The sequence below is a fragment of the Aulostomus chinensis genome, chromosome 8 (assembly GCF_037954235.1).
Source record: "Aulostomus chinensis isolate RoL2024-O1b breed Wild chromosome 8, RoL_Achi_v1.0, whole genome shotgun sequence".
Classification (NCBI taxonomy): Eukaryota; Metazoa; Chordata; class Actinopteri; order Syngnathiformes; family Aulostomidae; genus Aulostomus; species Aulostomus chinensis.
In genome coordinates, this window is record NC_141327.1 from 4589431 (window position 1) to 4607501 (window position 18071).

General features: G+C 41.8%; 1 protein-coding gene across 7 annotated transcripts in view; it reads right to left on the reverse strand.

Moving 5' to 3' along the window:
- sorcs1 (sortilin-related VPS10 domain containing receptor 1) overlaps positions 1 to 18071 on the reverse strand; it is a 216589-nt gene that overhangs the window by 110394 nt on the left and 88124 nt on the right. For all 7 annotated transcript variants that reach the window (XR_015117522.1, XR_015117523.1, XM_086210512.1 and 4 more), the window contains exon 2: positions 9777 to 9844. Coding sequence is in view for 5 of the 7 variants with exons in the window: in XM_086210512.1 (XP_086066638.1) it covers positions 9777 to 9844 (68 nt within the window). In the remaining 2 variants the exon portion in view is untranslated. The remainder of the gene's footprint in view (positions 1 to 9776; positions 9845 to 18071) is intronic.

The following is an 18071-nucleotide window of genomic DNA, read 5'->3' on the forward strand; positions in this document are numbered from 1 at the left end:
CGCCTGCAGTCCAGACATGCAGTCTGACACGCTGTTACTCGTTGAACTGGTGAGTGAGTCTTGTGAGCTCCTGCCGTGCAGGTGAATTAGGGAAGAAAAACAACTTTGTTGTTCGTGTGGTGAGTCAGGGACAGGCTTAACCACCTAAGTTGCTCTGCTTTTCCTTTAATCAACACGATGATGCTGATCTAGAACTGTGACCACATTCATAATCAGTGTTTACACACTGTAAGCCTCATATTCATCCATTTTCTTTGCACTCTGCAAACAAATTTAGAAGGGCCTCAGGCAACTGTCATCACCAACAAAGCATCATTTACTTCCATTGAATAAATCAGAGCCTTCACAATAATCACTGAAGGCCAGAAGCTTTTCAGGTCTCTCTCTGTTTCTCAGTGACTCTCCCTTCACTCGTGTTTCTCTTCATTCTTTGGCTGCTATAACTGGCCTGAAAGTTCTATTTACAACCACAAAAAGCACCCAGGCTAAGGAACCAAACCGAGTGACAAGTTCTGTCAGTCTCTGGTGCTTCAGGCATCAGTGTGTGACCGACTGATGGATCCAAAATACACGAACCTAAAATAATATCTCATAAAAATGTAATATCTTTCTTTATTTCTTCAGCTTGAATGTTGAACCATTTGGGGTTTTTTTTGGCAGAAACTCAACGTTTACCTCCTCAGTCATGCATCCCACACTTCACCACTCTTGGAAAAACTCTTTCCAACTTGGACACTATTGTTTGCACTTCTTCATTTGTTAACTTCTTTGCTTTAGGACCCATGCATCTCTGGAGCAACGGCAGCACGGCACACTGAATATAAAGAGCAGTCACTTTAATGATTCTGTTTCACTCCCGTACATGATTGACAGATACCTATTAGTCATATATTGGATGGCCATTTTGTGTGTGCACTTCTTCTAAATTACTGTCCTCTATTCCAGAGGAATCTGTTCTTCGCAGTGCCTGCTACAGTTATTTTACTCTAAATGCTTTGTCATCATGGAGTTACTTCAGTATATCTAGAAGTATGAAAGGAAATCTAAAGCTTTGCTTTGTGGAAACCAGTTTGCACTGATATGTGGAAGTCACGTGATTTTCCAGCGTGGACACACGCATGTTGAATATTTTCCATGTTTTGATATCAAGCATGAATATTTCTTTTCAGTAATGAATATCCAATATATCTGAACATAATCAAGCAAATATTGTTTGAAAAAAATATTGAATTTGAAAAACAGACACAGACAAATGACAGACAAACTCAACAGGAAGACTGTCACTGTCCTCCATGCTGCTTCAGCTCCAGCTACCAAAGATTGTATACAAGCCAAGATAGAGAGCTCTGGTGCAGTTTTGACAACATCATTTCTTTATTTCCTGTGCAGTTCCTACATACGTCCCTTTGAAAATGACAAACTAGAGGGAAAAAATGACGACATCCAAAAATGGACAAACAACATCAACTCACAAATTGATGTTGATTTACGGGTTTGAATCATCGTGTGTGTGTGTGTGTGTGTGTGTGTGATTACGTGTTGTGAGTGAGGGATATAAGAAATACTTCTAAACTTCTGTATATGTCCTTTATCTTCCCACCACGATATTTGCTCTCCTTCAAGAACGCTGAGTTGAGTCTAATAGCTAGGAAGCACTTTCAGCTTTGTCCGATCATGCTATATAAGTCAGTATTGAGTTCATACCTAACATCAATACCGGATCAATGCATCCTCCCGACTGCCTGGCTTTAGCCTCCATGTCAGATACTTGATCTGATTGGTTGAAGTCAAGGAATACACGGTGACAGACAGATGGTTCAACTCCCTGCTCCGTTTTGTTTCTATGGGCAACTTGTCCGATGGTTCTATGAGACAAACTAGCTGACGTGTCAGGCTAGTCTGCCATGCTCCTGAAAATCAAGTTTTGATGAGGGAGTGGTTTCATGCATTAACAGATGTAGTTCTATAAAAACTGATGAAGGAGATGCAGGAAATTCTAGATTTTCTTATAAAGTACAATGTAAGTATTTCATGAGAGCCAGTTATAGCAGTTATAATTAGATAAGGCTGAATTACTAAGTCACATTTCTCTTTATTTCTTTGCCACGTCCTCCAATGGGAAATTTGAATTTTGTACCATTTCACACCATCTCCTGAAGCTTCAACCATTCCTTTGAGCAGTCAGGTCTAATTTATTTTTTGTGGCCTGAGGCTCAATCAAAGATATCTTCTAATTGACCATGAAGATTGTGATAAAGCTCAAAGTGTGCCAATCTTTAAAATGCAGCAAAGATGCTATTGAGCACCTTTTGTGATTTCAAATGAGGCAATCACTTGACATCTACTGATCTTTATTCTCTCCGCCTACTTTCAGTGTCGAGATTAAATCCAGGCTGAATTTCTTCTTTGAAGGGTTTCCTAAGAGCTCAGACAAACATCCATGAAAAAGCAGACATAATCATGGAACACTGACAATTTACTGCCCTTTGTGATGTATTGTGGCTGGTTTCCATGGTGAGGAGATGCATTGCCACAGGGTGAACTGTCCGAAATGAATCTGATATAATTCATCAGGTGAAACCATCAACAGCCCGCACCATGGGACAGTGACATCATCAGGTTATTGATCTGCCCCTCTGAGGCCTCTGTCAAAGAGTCACTTGATTTAGGGGGCCAATGACTTATTTTTAGTGTCACAGCAACTTTCAGAATAGACCAATAAAATGGCCTGTACTCCCCAAATTCCACGAAAATGAAAGTTGCATTAAATGGTAAATGGTAGTTTCTCAGGGACAATGATTCTGACTGAAGGTTGGCTTTTGAGAGGCCATTCTCTGGTTATGTGTGGGTGTAAAATGCAACTCTGGCTAACCTTTGGTCTATTGGGAGGCTGGTGCATGGAGCCAAGACCTCACACCTCCGAGTGTTCTCATGATACATTTGTAGTTTATCCAGCTCATGGAAATGCAGTATGATCACCCATGTAACTGTGAGGTAGAGGAGGAAAAGAGCTAGACATCAGGGAACTGGTGGCCATGTTGCAGACAACAAAACCAGTTGTTTTAGGCAAGAGAACCTGAATATTTTTAGTGGTATTTCTGGTGACAAATCCACTTGATAAGTGTGAGAGAACCTGACATTTTCAACCACATTTCCAATGACGAAACAGGTCCTTTTGGAGGAAATAATCATGTTTTCAAACGTATTCCTGGTGACAAAACAAGCTGTTTTGGACGAGACAATTGAGGCATTTCCGGCCGTTTTACAGGCGACAAAACCGATTGTCAAAACTATTGCATTTTGTTCCATTTCCCACTCTACAGACCAGACACCGCTGATGTTCCAGTCCTCAGTGCTGAGTATTATGCTTCTGAATCCTGTGATGTGTGGTACAGCTGCCTGGGACTGTCACCCTCCAAGTGAGAGCTGTACACCAAAACCCTGCTTGCTAGTCAGCAGCATCACGAGACTTTGGTCAAACCTATCACATGAGGCAACGCTGCTCATCTATGAATGAATATTATGTTACTACATTACATATTTCTCACTCAAAATGTGTTCAGAAATGTACTTTAGCACTTTAGCTTGCTTGCCTACAACTTGGATGCCAAACCGCTGCAGCACCTCTATTGTCTGTTGCTAAAAAGTTGAAGGATACACAAAAATAAGTAGCTGTTATATCATGTAAGAATGTTTATGCTTTTATGCTGTGGAGTTAATGAAACACTGTAAAGGAAAATATCAGTGCCATTACAGTGATATGGCTTATGGAGGAAAATGGAATCTGGGTAAGCTAGGAGGGCAAATGAGCTATTCCCTATTATATCTATAAAAAAAGCCTGACTCTTATCCTTTTGTTCTGTCTCCTTCTCTTTCACACACTCAGCTGAAAGCCTAACTCCCCCTTGAATCAACCCCTTGTCATCTTTCAGAAATAGATTAGAATTATGTCCACAGCCGCTCATTAAAAGGCTTAGACAGTATTTTAATTCTAATTTCCAAAGTGTACTAAACATTGACAGGCGGCTACTACGCAAAGTGTCTCTTCTTGGTCGGGGTTTGATTCATGGTGGCTTGGAGGACGAGGGCTGCCTGCATCTCAGGACAGTTAACGTGAGGTCACCAGCGGCATGAGCACACGGAAAACACCAACAGCTCTGCTTGAGACAAATAGCGGCTGAGCTGAGTGTTCCAGGAAGAATTTATGAAGCCCTCAGCATATTCAGACAGTATATCTTCTGAATAGCAGGCAAACTCATATCACTCCCTCCCTCTTCTTTCCCTCCTCCTCTTCTCTCTCTCTTTCTACACCCGCAATTCCATTCCATCATACCGCTGCCCTTCAACCATGTAGCTTCCAATCTTAAAGCCACACTGTTTAATAAGTACATCGGAAGATTGCAGTGGGTCTACGTGCACAGATCCAGTCCTGCTATAGTAACAGCTCAATTAGCTCATTTAATTGGACTACTGTCATTTTCCCATTATAAAGGAACTGGGAAGAATTGATTCATTGTCTCAAGTATGTCCGCATTTGGAACAGTGGGTTGCGGTACGTTATCTCTCTGCTTCTCTGTCGCAAACCAAAACAAGACGACCAGCAGCAAGTGGTTTCCCTGTCTAACTTAAAGGCAAAAACTATTATAAGACAATGGGCAACTTAAGTCCAGAAGATGTCCCCCGTTGTCTCTCCAGATACGCATCGTTTTCTCTGTATTGTGAAGTGCAGTGTTCCACTTAAACCCTGCATCAGGACTATGGAGCACCAAAGTGTATCCATCCATCCATCTTCAACCACTATCTCAAATCAGGTGCAGAGCAAGCAGTTCCATCATGGAACCCCAAACCTTCCTGGCCACATAAACCAGCTCTGACTTGAGATCCTGAGGCATTCCTATGTCAGCATCCAGCCCTCGTTCAGCCCTGCTTTCTCCTCCCAGCTGGACATGCCTGAACACTTTCTTATGATGTCCATGATGTGTATGATGAATAATTCAATTCCTAACAGTATATTAGTCCAACTAGTCCAAGTACAAGTTCACTCTGACAAACGTGTTTTCATGCATAAGTCAAGTTGTCATGAGACAAAAACAATGATTCCACTTTTTCCTGTATCTTATACACAGAAAGTCCACATCTCTGCAGGATGAAGTAACTCACCGGGTAAAACCTCCTATTATTGACTGTGTAACCACGTAAGGAAAGCAGCTCATATGATTTTCAAGCCCTTTTAATTGAGTATGAATGTTACTGATGTCAAAAATGACACCATCCTCAATCAGGATCACAACCAACATGTTTAAAAAGTGCAAATTGTAACTTCAGATTTTGCTTCATAAATAAATAGCTTTTGTCAATCAAATATTATTTGAATAATCCAAAGTTATTAAGCTTTACTGTAATTTCCATGGCTACAGTACACTTTAAACAGTGCAGGTTCGCCAAACCTTAGAAACTCAAAATGGGTTTGTCTATATACAACAATCTGACATACAGGCAAAGGAAGCTCAATGATTTGACAAAAACTAAACATACTTATTGAACATTAGCATGGTAGGCTAACTGTCAGTAATCAATGAAAGGAAGAAAAAGATTAAATTTGCTAGTCAGACCTTTAAGTTTTAGTTTTTTGGTCCCCGCAGAACACAAGTAGCTTAAAGACAACACATAAAAGAAGCAATAAGAAAGCTTGTTATATCAAAGCCTCCCAACATGAGATTTCACCTCACTTGTCCTTTGGCATAAACAGACATTCTCCCATCACATCACCTGATTTTGAGATCTTTCAAGCTGTGACTTCATGATGCCACTGGGGGCTACAACAGGCTGAGAGGTTTAACTTCAAACTCACTCTCAAGAAAGCTGCTTTTCTCTCTTAAATGTAGTTCTCTCTTGCCTGTGAATTGCCCACTAATGCTCTGCACTCTCATTATCCACTTTGCTCTTCAAAAAACATTATCTGCTGTCACTTAATGCACATGTGCCGATGATCACCCTGCTTTTACAAGCAAGGCATGCAAATGTATTTATATTGACCTCTACATTCTATGCAACAAATCCACCCTGCCGACATAATTTGATCCATCTGTCCATAAACAGAAACACGGTTGGCTTCTCCACTCGTGGTGGTCAAATTATGAGAAACAATTGTCAAAACCATACAGTCCAGTTAAACAGCACTGAAAACTGCAACCCCAGTGATAGATAGCATAGTTACGTTAATATTCCTCTGACATTCAAAATGGGTCATTATCAGCTTTATGAAACCAGAACTTAAGGCAGTGATGATGCATTTGATCACATTACAGCACAAGTAAACCATATATTGAAGTTGTCAATGAGTGTGTATTCAACCACAGACAACATGGTCAATCAACATAAGGGTGTTCTGAGTAGAAGTTAAATGACTAGGATTTTTTGATAACTCCTTTTTTTTCCATGTTAAAGTCTGAAAAATCAAGTTTATAAGCGGAGTTCCATGCACAGTGGTTGTATGCCTCTAACAGTGACCTTGACCTTTGACCGATCAGGTTGATCCTGAGTTCCAGTGGATGTTTGTTCTTTATTGGAAGCAGTTCTGTCAAGGTGTTGCAGAGGTGTCGTATTGATGAAAACGGGGCGTAGACAAAACCCAGAAAAATAAATGACTCCATTCTACACATATAATCACATGACATACGAGATAGTACACCAAACACGATAAAATGGTCCGTCCTGTTAGTAGTTTCTGACTCTTAGAACATAATAAAACAGTAAAACACCTCCTATAATATCCATATACCTAAACTGTATCTTTAACCACCTCACGAATGAAACCCAGATCATTTAGGTGTTCAGCCCCTCTGTGTCAGAGGACCCTTGCTGAACTCCCATAAAAACACTTGATTTGATTTCATTCGTCAATATCAGTCTTTCTATCAGAGCTCAACCCACCATTTACAAGCAGCTGGTTCTCAAGGTCACTTCCTCTTCCTCCCTCGACTCTTTCTGGCCATGAGCACAGACGCAGCGTAGCAAGTTGATGTTGGCGTAAAGTGGAATGTATGTTCAACCGTGTTGAAGCGAAAGATTGATTCATTCATTGGGAAGTTGCCTTATTTTAAAGGTATGTTTATTAATGCAAAGCTAAATCACAAGCTTTTCTAATGGGATTTGGTTTGAATGAATATTCATGAATATGACACGTCGCGCAACAGACGGTTTATTGATATTGGAATGATGATTAATTCCCTTGACCTTTTTGTTGGGCGGGTCTCTCTTTGGTGTGTATGTCTCCTCTCAACACACAAGATGACGAGCTGCCCGAGAACACCAACTCCGCAACTTTGGCAGGAAAACTGAACTGATTCATTCGCTGAATGGACGAAAAACCAAAAGAACCCCACAAGAACTCATCTCCCTTTTCCTTGCAACCTGGGGGAAACAGGAACCCTTCCTGTTGAGTTCAGTGGCCTTTTTTTCCTGTATATGTTGACGTTCATTATTTAAAACCGTAATACATATGTTTCAAGGTGACTTCCGTATTTGGTTTCTTGACATTCATGTGCAGTGAGCTCCTAGAGACAAACCTGATTTTCTGTTCCTTAATTTATATCACCCTCACTCACTGTTCAATTTAATGAAACATAGATGTAACACATGTATAAAGGATGTTCTACACGATGTTCTTTGATAACTAATATTCATATTCTTTCACCTCCATTCCCTGAGCCACCTCAGTTTCCTTTTAAACTCAATTTTACACGCTCACTTGACGGATCAGACCTCAGCCCTTTGAATGATATTTGAATAACAAAAGACAGTAACAATTCTGAAGTGTTTCGTAGTATTTAAAGTGTGCTGGAAAATAAGTGCCATTTTTAGACATCATGCTAAATGTAAGATGAAATAATCCTCAACAACAACAGCTTTTCTGATAAAGAAAGAAATTTGACACAAGGTTCAAATGCAGTGTTTGACTGCCCTCACGAGTTGAAAGTCGGGGTGGTGTTGATCCAACAAATGTTAAATTGATTTTGACGAGAGATGTCACACACCTCAACATGAGGATGCAAATGCAGGGGAAAAAAATTCTTCTGCTGCGACATCAAACATCAGAATTTTAATAGTTTTTAACTTGTCGTCTTTTTGACAGACCTGACAAGGAATGTTTGCAAATCTCAGTCATGATGCAGTATACTCTCATGGCACATACATGTACGTTTGACAAGTTATGCAAAATTACTTGTGCATAATCCTGCGAATGTCAGGCAATGGCAGCTAGGACAGGCTCAGCGATTTCAAACAATATCTGTTACAAAGGGTAACTTTGCTGTGGCAAAAAACTAAAACAGCTTGTATTCAACAATGCAGCCCGCAAAACGTTTTAGCCATAATTAATTTTCCTTTTGCAAAATGACATACAGTTGGGGTAGCTTGTTTGCTAAATAAATGATTTGAAATGACAAAGACAGAGCTTAGCATGTAAAACTAGGGGAACCATTACCAATTATCGCTACAGTTTTGTCAATGGGCAAAAAACAAGGTTCAATATAAGACATGAAATGGCCGAGTCAGTCTCCAGGTCATCCGCCAATTATCTTAGAAAGTCACTGCCCTCTCAAACAGTTGATCACGCAATTGATGGTTAAAAGTAAATTGAAACATGATTGTGTGAACTTCCTGAGAACTCGACTGTAAAGGGCACACAGGGTTTTTGTCCCTTCGCGAGCGCATCCACATCTCACGTCATGGCCATGCTGGACATTTCTCTTCTTCTCGTTAGGGAAATGAAACCTTTAAGACGGTTGCTACAGCTGTGTGTTTAAGGTCTGCTTAGATTTAGGCACACGATTAAAAAAAAAAAAAAAAAACAACACTTGGCCAGGACAGTTAAAAATAATGACTGCAAATGTCCTGATATATCACTTCTGGTTCATGATTTTGTGGGTTATATATGAATTCTAGTCTATTATTTTTAATTTTTGTGAGTATGAACAGTGATGAAGAAAAGCCTGACGTAAACTAGTACAAGTAATGTGTATTTTCTTCATTTGGTCGGAGCAGGAGTGGTCAAGACCCAGCAGATTTAAGGAAGTGGTACAATGTTCTCCGGTGCACCTGTTAACACACCCAACAGTGCTAATTTACACTTTAAATACCCTCTTTGCTCCTTTAAATGGATTTTCATGTTTTTGTTTTTTTTTTTGCTTCCCTCTGAGATCAGGATATTTCCCAAAATGAGCTGTGCTATTTCTGTGGTAATATTTTTTCATTGTCAACAATATGAAACATTTATTCAATGAGCATAATTAATTTAGCAGTTTTTGCTGTGACTTTCTGTCTTTGAGACATGAATGCAGACATTTTTCTTCTCAAAAGGGCATCTTCCAAAATTACATCAGGACTCGGGAGTGGCCAGCGCTCCAAGCAAGGCTATGCAGTGTTCAAGGATAGTCCAGGTAATTTGCTGAATAACTCTGTCAGCCCCAGTGGCATTGATTTGTGGCATTCAAGTGAGGGATTTCTGGTGCCCACAGACACTGAAACCAATTGAGGACAGAGCCATCAGCCCAGACTCCTCACTTAGCAGATCTGTCTTGGACACTCGCCTTCTTTTTAAGCTGTTCCTTTATTTTATACACGGATGTGTGTGTGCTCCTCAGTTCTGAGAGCAGAGCTGGGAGCCACTCAAACCCCAGGAATAAAAACCCAAGTCTACCAGTCCTGCTGACCTATTTGTTCTGTCGAAGCCATAGCTGCTGGAGGCCTCGTGTCATGTTGTGTGAGAGACTTACCTCCATAATGAACTCTCAGTCACGCTGTTGAGGTTGAAGTCAAATAATTTTGTCAGCATCAAAATCACCTGTGGAACAAGACAAAAAGATGTAATCAATACACAGACCAATCGATCGAATGTCTGGTGAACAAACTGAACGGTGTCAATGCAAGATCGACAGGAGGGAAAACACACAGTCTTCACGTAAGAGGCTAAGGACTCATTGGCATGCGTTCGTCATGAGTTCCACCTCCTCTGTGTGGGTGGGTACAGTTAGAGAAGCCCGTTGGAATGAACAATTTTCAAGTGACTTTTTGCCTGTGAGACGATCACTCTACTCCACAGTACCCCGACAGAACAGGCACCCTGAACAACCAGAGGAGGCGCTAGTGCGGCCTCTTACAGAGAGTGGTGTGGTCTGTCATACACAGGACCACGCAGTATAACATTACGGTATCTCCAGGATTGCACTCTCCAAAATACATATCAACATTGTTGTTTGATAGATGACTCACATGAGCCCTCATTTAAAAATCTCCGCTGGGGCAGGCCGTTATTCCTAAAAAGCCCTAAGAGCTGGGACAGAGTTGTCAGAATCCTTGACTGGTGGTGTGTCATATTCAGAGATGAAAGGTTTTGTTTTAGGAAGTCAGCATGAATAATGGGATATAGCCTAGCTGTGATTCAGGTGGCACAGACTAGAGCTCAGGTTAAGGAGGCGTTTTTGTCGTATGGGAATCTGTGGTATGTGCATCTTCAAGAAAACTGAGGACCGGGTGTCTTTCCCAAACCCTCGGTACTGTCTTGAAGAAAAAGTCATCGAATTTGCTGCTCTCTGTCGTACAAAATCAATCTAACTCACCCAGCAGTCAATTTCCTTTTACCTACATATACCTGAGTGTAAAGAGTAAAGTCACCATTATGAAACTTCATTATGTGGAGCAATGCAGGTTATTTTGTGTGTTGTATTGATGTATTGTTGCTTCCCTTAACAGCAACTTTGACTTTTCTTGTTTGACTTTTCAGAGCTGCTGCTTTCATCCATTATAAATGTCCCTGCAGCAAATATTTGTGACAGGTAAGCAGCAAAACTAAACTAGAGTTATGAACTTGACAGACCATGGAAACACAGTTTAACAGATCTAAATGGATTGCAAACACTCCAAATGCACCACACACCTTACAGTTAATGGCTTTCAGGGGCAATGGACATTCCCCCACCAACTCTGGGTTACAATGGCAGTCAACAGTTCCATCCATCCAATGGTCAATTTAGAGTATCCAATTAACCTAGTCCACATTTGTATGTCTGTGGACTGTGGGAGGAAGCCAGAGTACCCAGAGAGAACCCACGCAGGCACAGGGAGAACACGCAGACTCCACACAAAAAGATCCCGTGCTGGAGCCGGGACTCGAACCCGGAACCTTCTTGCGTTGAGGCGCTGACCACTGCACCCCCCTGCCGCCTGTCAACAGTTACACAGCTTGCTAATATTACATTATTGTACAATTGTTCATATCGAATGCTGTGTCTGTGGCCCTGGCGTATACAACCCATCCTCCTTGCCAGCTGGTAACATAAATATCTGTCATCTCCCATGTTAATTGAACCAGCACAGCTAATCCATGTGGTATTTCAACTTAAAGGTCTGCTTGTTGCCATGGTGACAGATGACAAACAAAATGTATTCTGAATCATTTTTTGTAATTTGGTTCTATCTAAAATGAGAACTTTGCCTGTTTGCCCTTTAGAACAATGAGTGCCCGTTCATTACCACTGCAGCTAATATTAGCATTGCTAATTTGCTATCATCTGTGTCTAACTGCTCTGTGACCCTTACAGAAAAGCCGCACTCACTCAAGCATTCTCATCATGGCTCGGTCTCCTTGGATATAAACATAATATTAGATGGACCCAGAACCAGAAATAATGAAACAGGACTTAGATGACCACATAAAGTATCAATCCAAACTTGTACTGGACTTGTACTCTTTCCCCCTGCAATAAATTCACTTATTTCACTTCACGCAGCCTGCTTGTGCCTGCATGGAAGTCCAGGAACTGATAGGTTGCAACAAAGGCTTTCGCAGCAACAAAATGCTGAATCATTGGCACAAATCCCTTCTGAAATCAAACACCTGCACTTTGAAATACAGAACATCACATTAAACTGCTTTAACTGCCATTTCAGGGTATTAACTGAGGACTTTTTGTTTCACATTGATTAGTTTCAGGTTTGTGACACGAAACAACGTGAAACAAGGTGTTTTCTTTCTTTGACAGAATAAACCTCAATTTAGTTCAGCAGCAGAGATCTCCACCCACGCTGCTCTGTCACGAGCTTCTGAGGACTCCGGTATGTACCAGAATATACTTTACTGTTTAATGGGTTCCCCTCTACTTGTTTCAATCTCATTACTTAATCATAGGAGATTGATTCTAAACACTCGGCTGTAAATATTCCTGATTCCGCTAACACCTTCAAGGTGCATGAGATGAGGGAAAGTGGGTCAGCCAAAGTCTTCGGGGGAAAACAGAGGCAGAAGCATCACATTTAGCTCCGAGCATAAAGAAGTACAGCAGCACAGAAACTCATCTATTTACTCAGTGACTGGAGGTGTATTTGAAATGGATAAAACTCCTCACAGGGAATGCTGCAGTTTCACTTTAATATAGTCTTTTTTTTAACAGTGTCATTACTCCTCTAGCTCAGCTGTTAGGTTTTACATTGGTAACCGTGTGAAAATCTTGTCGAAGCTTTGAGAGTTATCTGTTGACTTTTGTGCATTGTGGGTAACCTCAGGCACGATGGTCAGGCGATATGGCGCAGGTGATAAGATTCGCTTGTACTTCCTTGTCTTCAACTGTGTTATTTGGTGAACTGCGGTATAAACTTGACAGCCGATACACAATGATGTTTCCAAATGAATGAAGTTACTGTGAGTAAAAACACAAGTTCATTCATGTGCCAAGCTGTCCTACAGTGTAACCACACATTTTTAATGACAAAGTAACACTGACACCCATCCATTACTCCTTGGCCAGAATAAAGCATTGGCATTTCTGTGAACCACGCTTTAATCTCGAATTTTTAACATCCTAGTGGTATGCAAAAGACAGAGCAAATTTACTGAGAGAAGATGTGTATTGACAACTGGATTTCCTGAAAGTGGTATTACAACGTCTCAAAAAGCTCTTTACCAAACCAACCGTACCATCCACACCTGCTGCTCCCCGGGGATGACAGGCGGTGTAGGACTGAGCGCTAGAGAACAAAGGTTATCGCAGAGCAGTCATACAGCTGCCCCAGTCAAGTGATCTAAAGATGGCTGCTGTCTCAGAAGCACCAGAAAATGTGGCCGTTAATGTTGTTTTGTAGTTCCACATTTTTAAACTTTATATCTCTATATTTTATTATCTTCCACAATGGCTTCTTGAAATTATATTCACCGTAGGAAAATAATGCTTTATGGTGTATATACTAAATGCAGAATACACCATCTGTTGCACCAAAGTCCCACAGTCCCGTCTGGACTGTAGATTCTTAGTTTTCTGTATCGATCAAGGACCTTTTGGCTGGGAGTTTTGAAGCTGAAAAAATCACTTCCCCCTTGTGTCCATTTTACTTCCTGTCATCTGTTTCTTGCCCTTTTTGTGTGATCACCTGGGTCTCATTGGTTCAGTAGTCCTTGTTAGTCACAAACCTGTTCCTGGTCTCTTAACCAATCAGCTCCTTCCCATCTCTGTCATCCCACCTGGTTCTGGATTGAGTTTTGTATCAGTCCTCGCCTTACACAGTTCATCAGTGCATTTGGGTCCACCTTCCTCCTTGTACCCGAGAAATTAATTCATCTGTTCAAAATGGCCTTAAAAAACAGTAAACATCTGGCTTTCGTCTGCAGTGGGAACTGGTTTAACCAGCATTGTCAGGAATTTATCTGCTCAGCTGTGATGAATGCAAAGTCACTCAGAGTTGCCATCCAACTTCAACATCTTTGTGTCATCTCAGCCCCAAATTTAACCCGTCAGTGTTTGAGCAGAGTTCTGCCATCATTCAGTAGATGTTGAGTTTGAGAAAACAGCCCGGAGCAGAAAGAATACAACACAAACAGTATCACTGTCCTCCATGCTGCTTTTACTATTGAGTGTAACGAAGCCCAAGATAATACACTCTGGAGCTATGTTGACAACAGCTTTCACTTCTCTCCAGTGTTGTGACTGTGTTCATGAGGTCACGTGGCAACACATCAATCAGCTTTCAAAACCAGGTTTAATTGTGTGTGAAAAACACACATCTACAAGCGTGTGTGTGTGGGTGTGGGTGTGCGTGCACAGTGGGAAAAAGGTATTTTATATTATTTAGCACACCTCCTCCTACCCAGATTCTCACTCACAACCAAAAGATGACTTCTAAGATCCTACAAGAATCCAGTCTTGATTTGCTAAACACTGACACAAACATAGCAAGCTGGTAGAAACATAGCCAACTTAAACCCTACTGGTGGACATATTCCTTATATTTTATATTTTTTTGCATGTTATATATTGTTGTATCACACAACCTTAGCTGTGCTCTTGGCATCAGCCTCCCCTTCACCGGGCTGGCTGTATTACCAGTTACTGAGCAGTAGCTGAGCAAGTGAATGACTTGTGTGACTTTGTGAAACACTTGGATCAGCATGGGGTTCCTGTGAATACAAGCTGAACAGATGCACCTTGGGTAGTTGAATGAAATTGCGAGGTTGGAGCTCCTGTGATCAAGCTTATTAAATATGCTCTAACATCTGTAGCCTGAAAAACACTGCAAACGTGCGGCGCACTCAGCTGACCCGGCTAGCAGGGGTTGGAGTGTTCTTAAGGATGTGCTGCAAAAAAAAAACACACTAGCATAACAACAAGTTGTGAAAAGCACTGATTAAGAGTGATCCAGGAAGTAAGAGGGTGTTGTCAGTGTGGGGAGAACTAGCCCAGGGAATGAATAACCTTAAATGTCTAGACAAGACTAGACCTTTGCATGCTAATGACTGACCAAGTCCATTTAGCTGCCCAGCTGGAGGCTGAATTCACACTCACACCACACAGCTTCTCTCTTCCTCTGTATTCCTTCACTGTCTTTCCCACCCTCCCCTTGTGTCTAAACACCATCTTCTGGGGTGAGCTGACGTGCGTGCGTGCGCGTGTGTGTGTGTGTTTGTGTGTGTGCGCACACGCATGCGTGTGGTGAGAGTAAGTGATGAAGGTAAGGGTAACAGTCCATTTATGTTTGTAACCTCTCCGAGCCATGACTGTGTGTCGATGTAGGTGAAGGTGAGGTAGCAGCTTTCACAGCTCTCACCTGGCCCTTGTGGTTCCAGTGTGTTTGTGTGCATATGTTTGTGTGCTCACTTTGGCTCCACATTCTGGGTAGAATCCTCTAAAAGGCGGAGGTAGAAGCCGGGTGACTTGGCTTCATTAGTTGAAGGGCAGTGTGTGTGCAGGCCCTTCTGTCTACCACATATGGAGACTATGTGGGCCGTCCTCAGCGAGTGGCCCTGTCAGATGGGCTCCCACTGGAAAGTGCATATGCTCCATCTCTGACCATGCCAATTAGGCCGCTGGGCTTCTCACACTGTAAATACTATGAAGAGGAAAGGTTCCCCTCTGTCAGGGCCAGCAGAGACGGCCTCTGGCCAGACACACACTCTGTCCTGGCCTTTTGGAGATGGGCAGAAGAGCATGAAGGCATCTAGAGATGCTGGCTGTCACGATTTACAGTTTCAAGACGAGTTGCAGTTAACAGAGACTTCACTGTTAATGCAGTGAGCATTAAAAGCATGTTGTGCTGTACATGCTAACACTTTTTACAATAAAAAGTAACACTTTCTCATAGTGAAGTAATTAAAGAGTAAAGTGAGAGGATGTACTAAAGTGTTAATCAAGGATCCAGGTGAGCAGAGCTGTGACTAAAAGGTAATGTGGGAACACTGCAGACCTCTGGTGACAGACAGAGGTCTGACAGAATCATCACTAGAATTATCACTGCGCAACTCATCACCAGATTGCTATGATGGCCACGACACAAGGTTGCATTTATCTGCATTTACTGCAGTGGGAACTAGCTGGTCATCCACCTGCCTTCCTTGCTGCTGCATCGCTACATCAACTCCTCTTGTCGGAAGATGGAGAGATGCAAGCAGCAGAGCAGTAGGGCCCGTCTGTTGCAGCAGGACCAGACCTGAAGCTCACTGCCCCCTTCCTGAGCCAACATGGACACTGCTGGAGGCCTAGGCTGTACTGCTGAGCCTGCTGGAAGAACAGGAACCCCAGAGCCACATCTGAGCTGTAAAATCAGGGGTTTTTTTTATTTGTTTTTTTTGGGGTGTGTGTGTGTGTGTGTGTGGACAAGAAGAAATCTATGAACTATTAGAGTTGCAAATCATCCCAGAGAGATCTGTTATGAGCATGAGGAGAAATTATCTGTAATCTGTTGTGTGTTTACTTCTTCTCCAAATGGTGGCTAATATGAATTTAAAAAATTGATACCACAATAGCTTCATATGATGACCAGAGACACTGAGAAGATGCTGAAAAGACTTTTAGACAGTGAGAGTGAGTTAAACTGAGACAAGTTAGCGTTGAAAGAAGTAACAGAGATACGAGAGCTTCAGGACTGCCAAGCATATCAGAATGTTCAAGAGACACGCACAGGACGAACCTTGCTGAGTTGGTGGCAAGTTAAACAGCAGCATAAGTGCTCATTCAAACAAGAGTAAAATGACTCAGCACTTTCACTTGCAGGAGTGAGGTACTTTTAGCATCCGCTGAAAATATAATTTCAACCAGATACAGTGGTCCAGACCACCAGTGTGCTAACCTGGTGGACCATCTGTGCCTTGCAAGGTCAGAGGTTGAGTTCTGCAGTTACATCTGGGACCCGCTCTTATTTGGATTCACTATGCGAGGGTGGCAGACTTGTCTTGACAGACAAGCTACTATTTCTCTAATAACTGCACTCACTGTTATCAATGTTACTACTTGCTGCTTCAAGAAATACCTTTTTTTTCTATTATGCTTCGCCAGAGGGGTCATCAACTACAAGGACCAGTTGCATTACTGTTGACTGCCTGCGGAGCTGTTCGACGTCTGATAGGTTCGATAATTCTTCTACTTCCTCTCAGTACTTTTACATAGCAAGGGATCCAGATGTAGCTGCAGGGTGCAACTCACGCGCTTGCCAGATATGGATGGTCTCACCAGGCTACCTGAGTGCCAGCTATGAGGAGTTTCATTAGGTCATCTGGGTTGTTTCCAAATTTGAGCTTTTACTATGTTGAATTGATAAAGATTGGGATGATAGTTAACAACACAAAGCTTTTCTAAAAAAGTGCTGTGTGCAGTGTCCAATAATTAAAACTGTTTAATATGGATGAAAATTTCAAAAACCTTTAAAGCTGCACAAAATATTTTATGTCTATAAAAAGGAGAAATCTGTGCACCACATAACAGTTGTGTGAAAGTGTGATTTTATGAATGACTGTATTCAGATTTGCTGGGTTTCATCTATGTCATGCTTTCATTCATTTCATCTGCATGCTGTCATGCTGGTGCAGTGTTTATTTATGGGTGTGATTTGGGATAAAATCTGGTTTTATAGTTATAGTGTTTTATTTTATCATTGCTTGTTGGTTTTATTTGGAGATGTTAGGTAGAATGACACTGATGTTTTGTGTTATTTCTGGTAACCTCCTGCTGCTGCTGTTGATGATATGACACTTAAAGCAAATTACCTGCATCTGTTCGCATCCCAGCCCATGTGACAGACACTGCCTCAGCCAATCACATTCAAGGATGTAGCCACAGGGGGCAAAAAGTGGGCAGTGACGGGAGCGAAAATAGGTGGAAAACTCAAAACAAGAGAAGGATCAAAGAGGGTTGGCAAAATGAACGAATGCACAGAAAAAAAAACCCCAGCAGCGAGCGTGAAAGTGGATGGACGCCGGAGCGTCACCAAGAAGCCAGCAAGCAGAGAGATAAAAGCATGTGACACACTCATCTGCCTGGCTGTGTGAATTCCCCGCGGGTTCTAAGTAACACTCTGGTACAAGAGACAAACGGTAGTTGCAGAGATGTTGCCGGACCGGTCGTGTCTGATCTGCCTTCAGGGGTCCCTGGTTGTGTGGACGTGTCTGCCGCTGTCAAAAAGGGTGAGAAACAGCTTGTACGCCACCTTTTTACGTTTCCTTACTTTAAGTACTTTGACTTTAAAGTTCTCCTTTCTAGTAATGGACTTAAAGATTTCCTCCTGTTTCATATTATTTTCTCAGCTCACTGTAC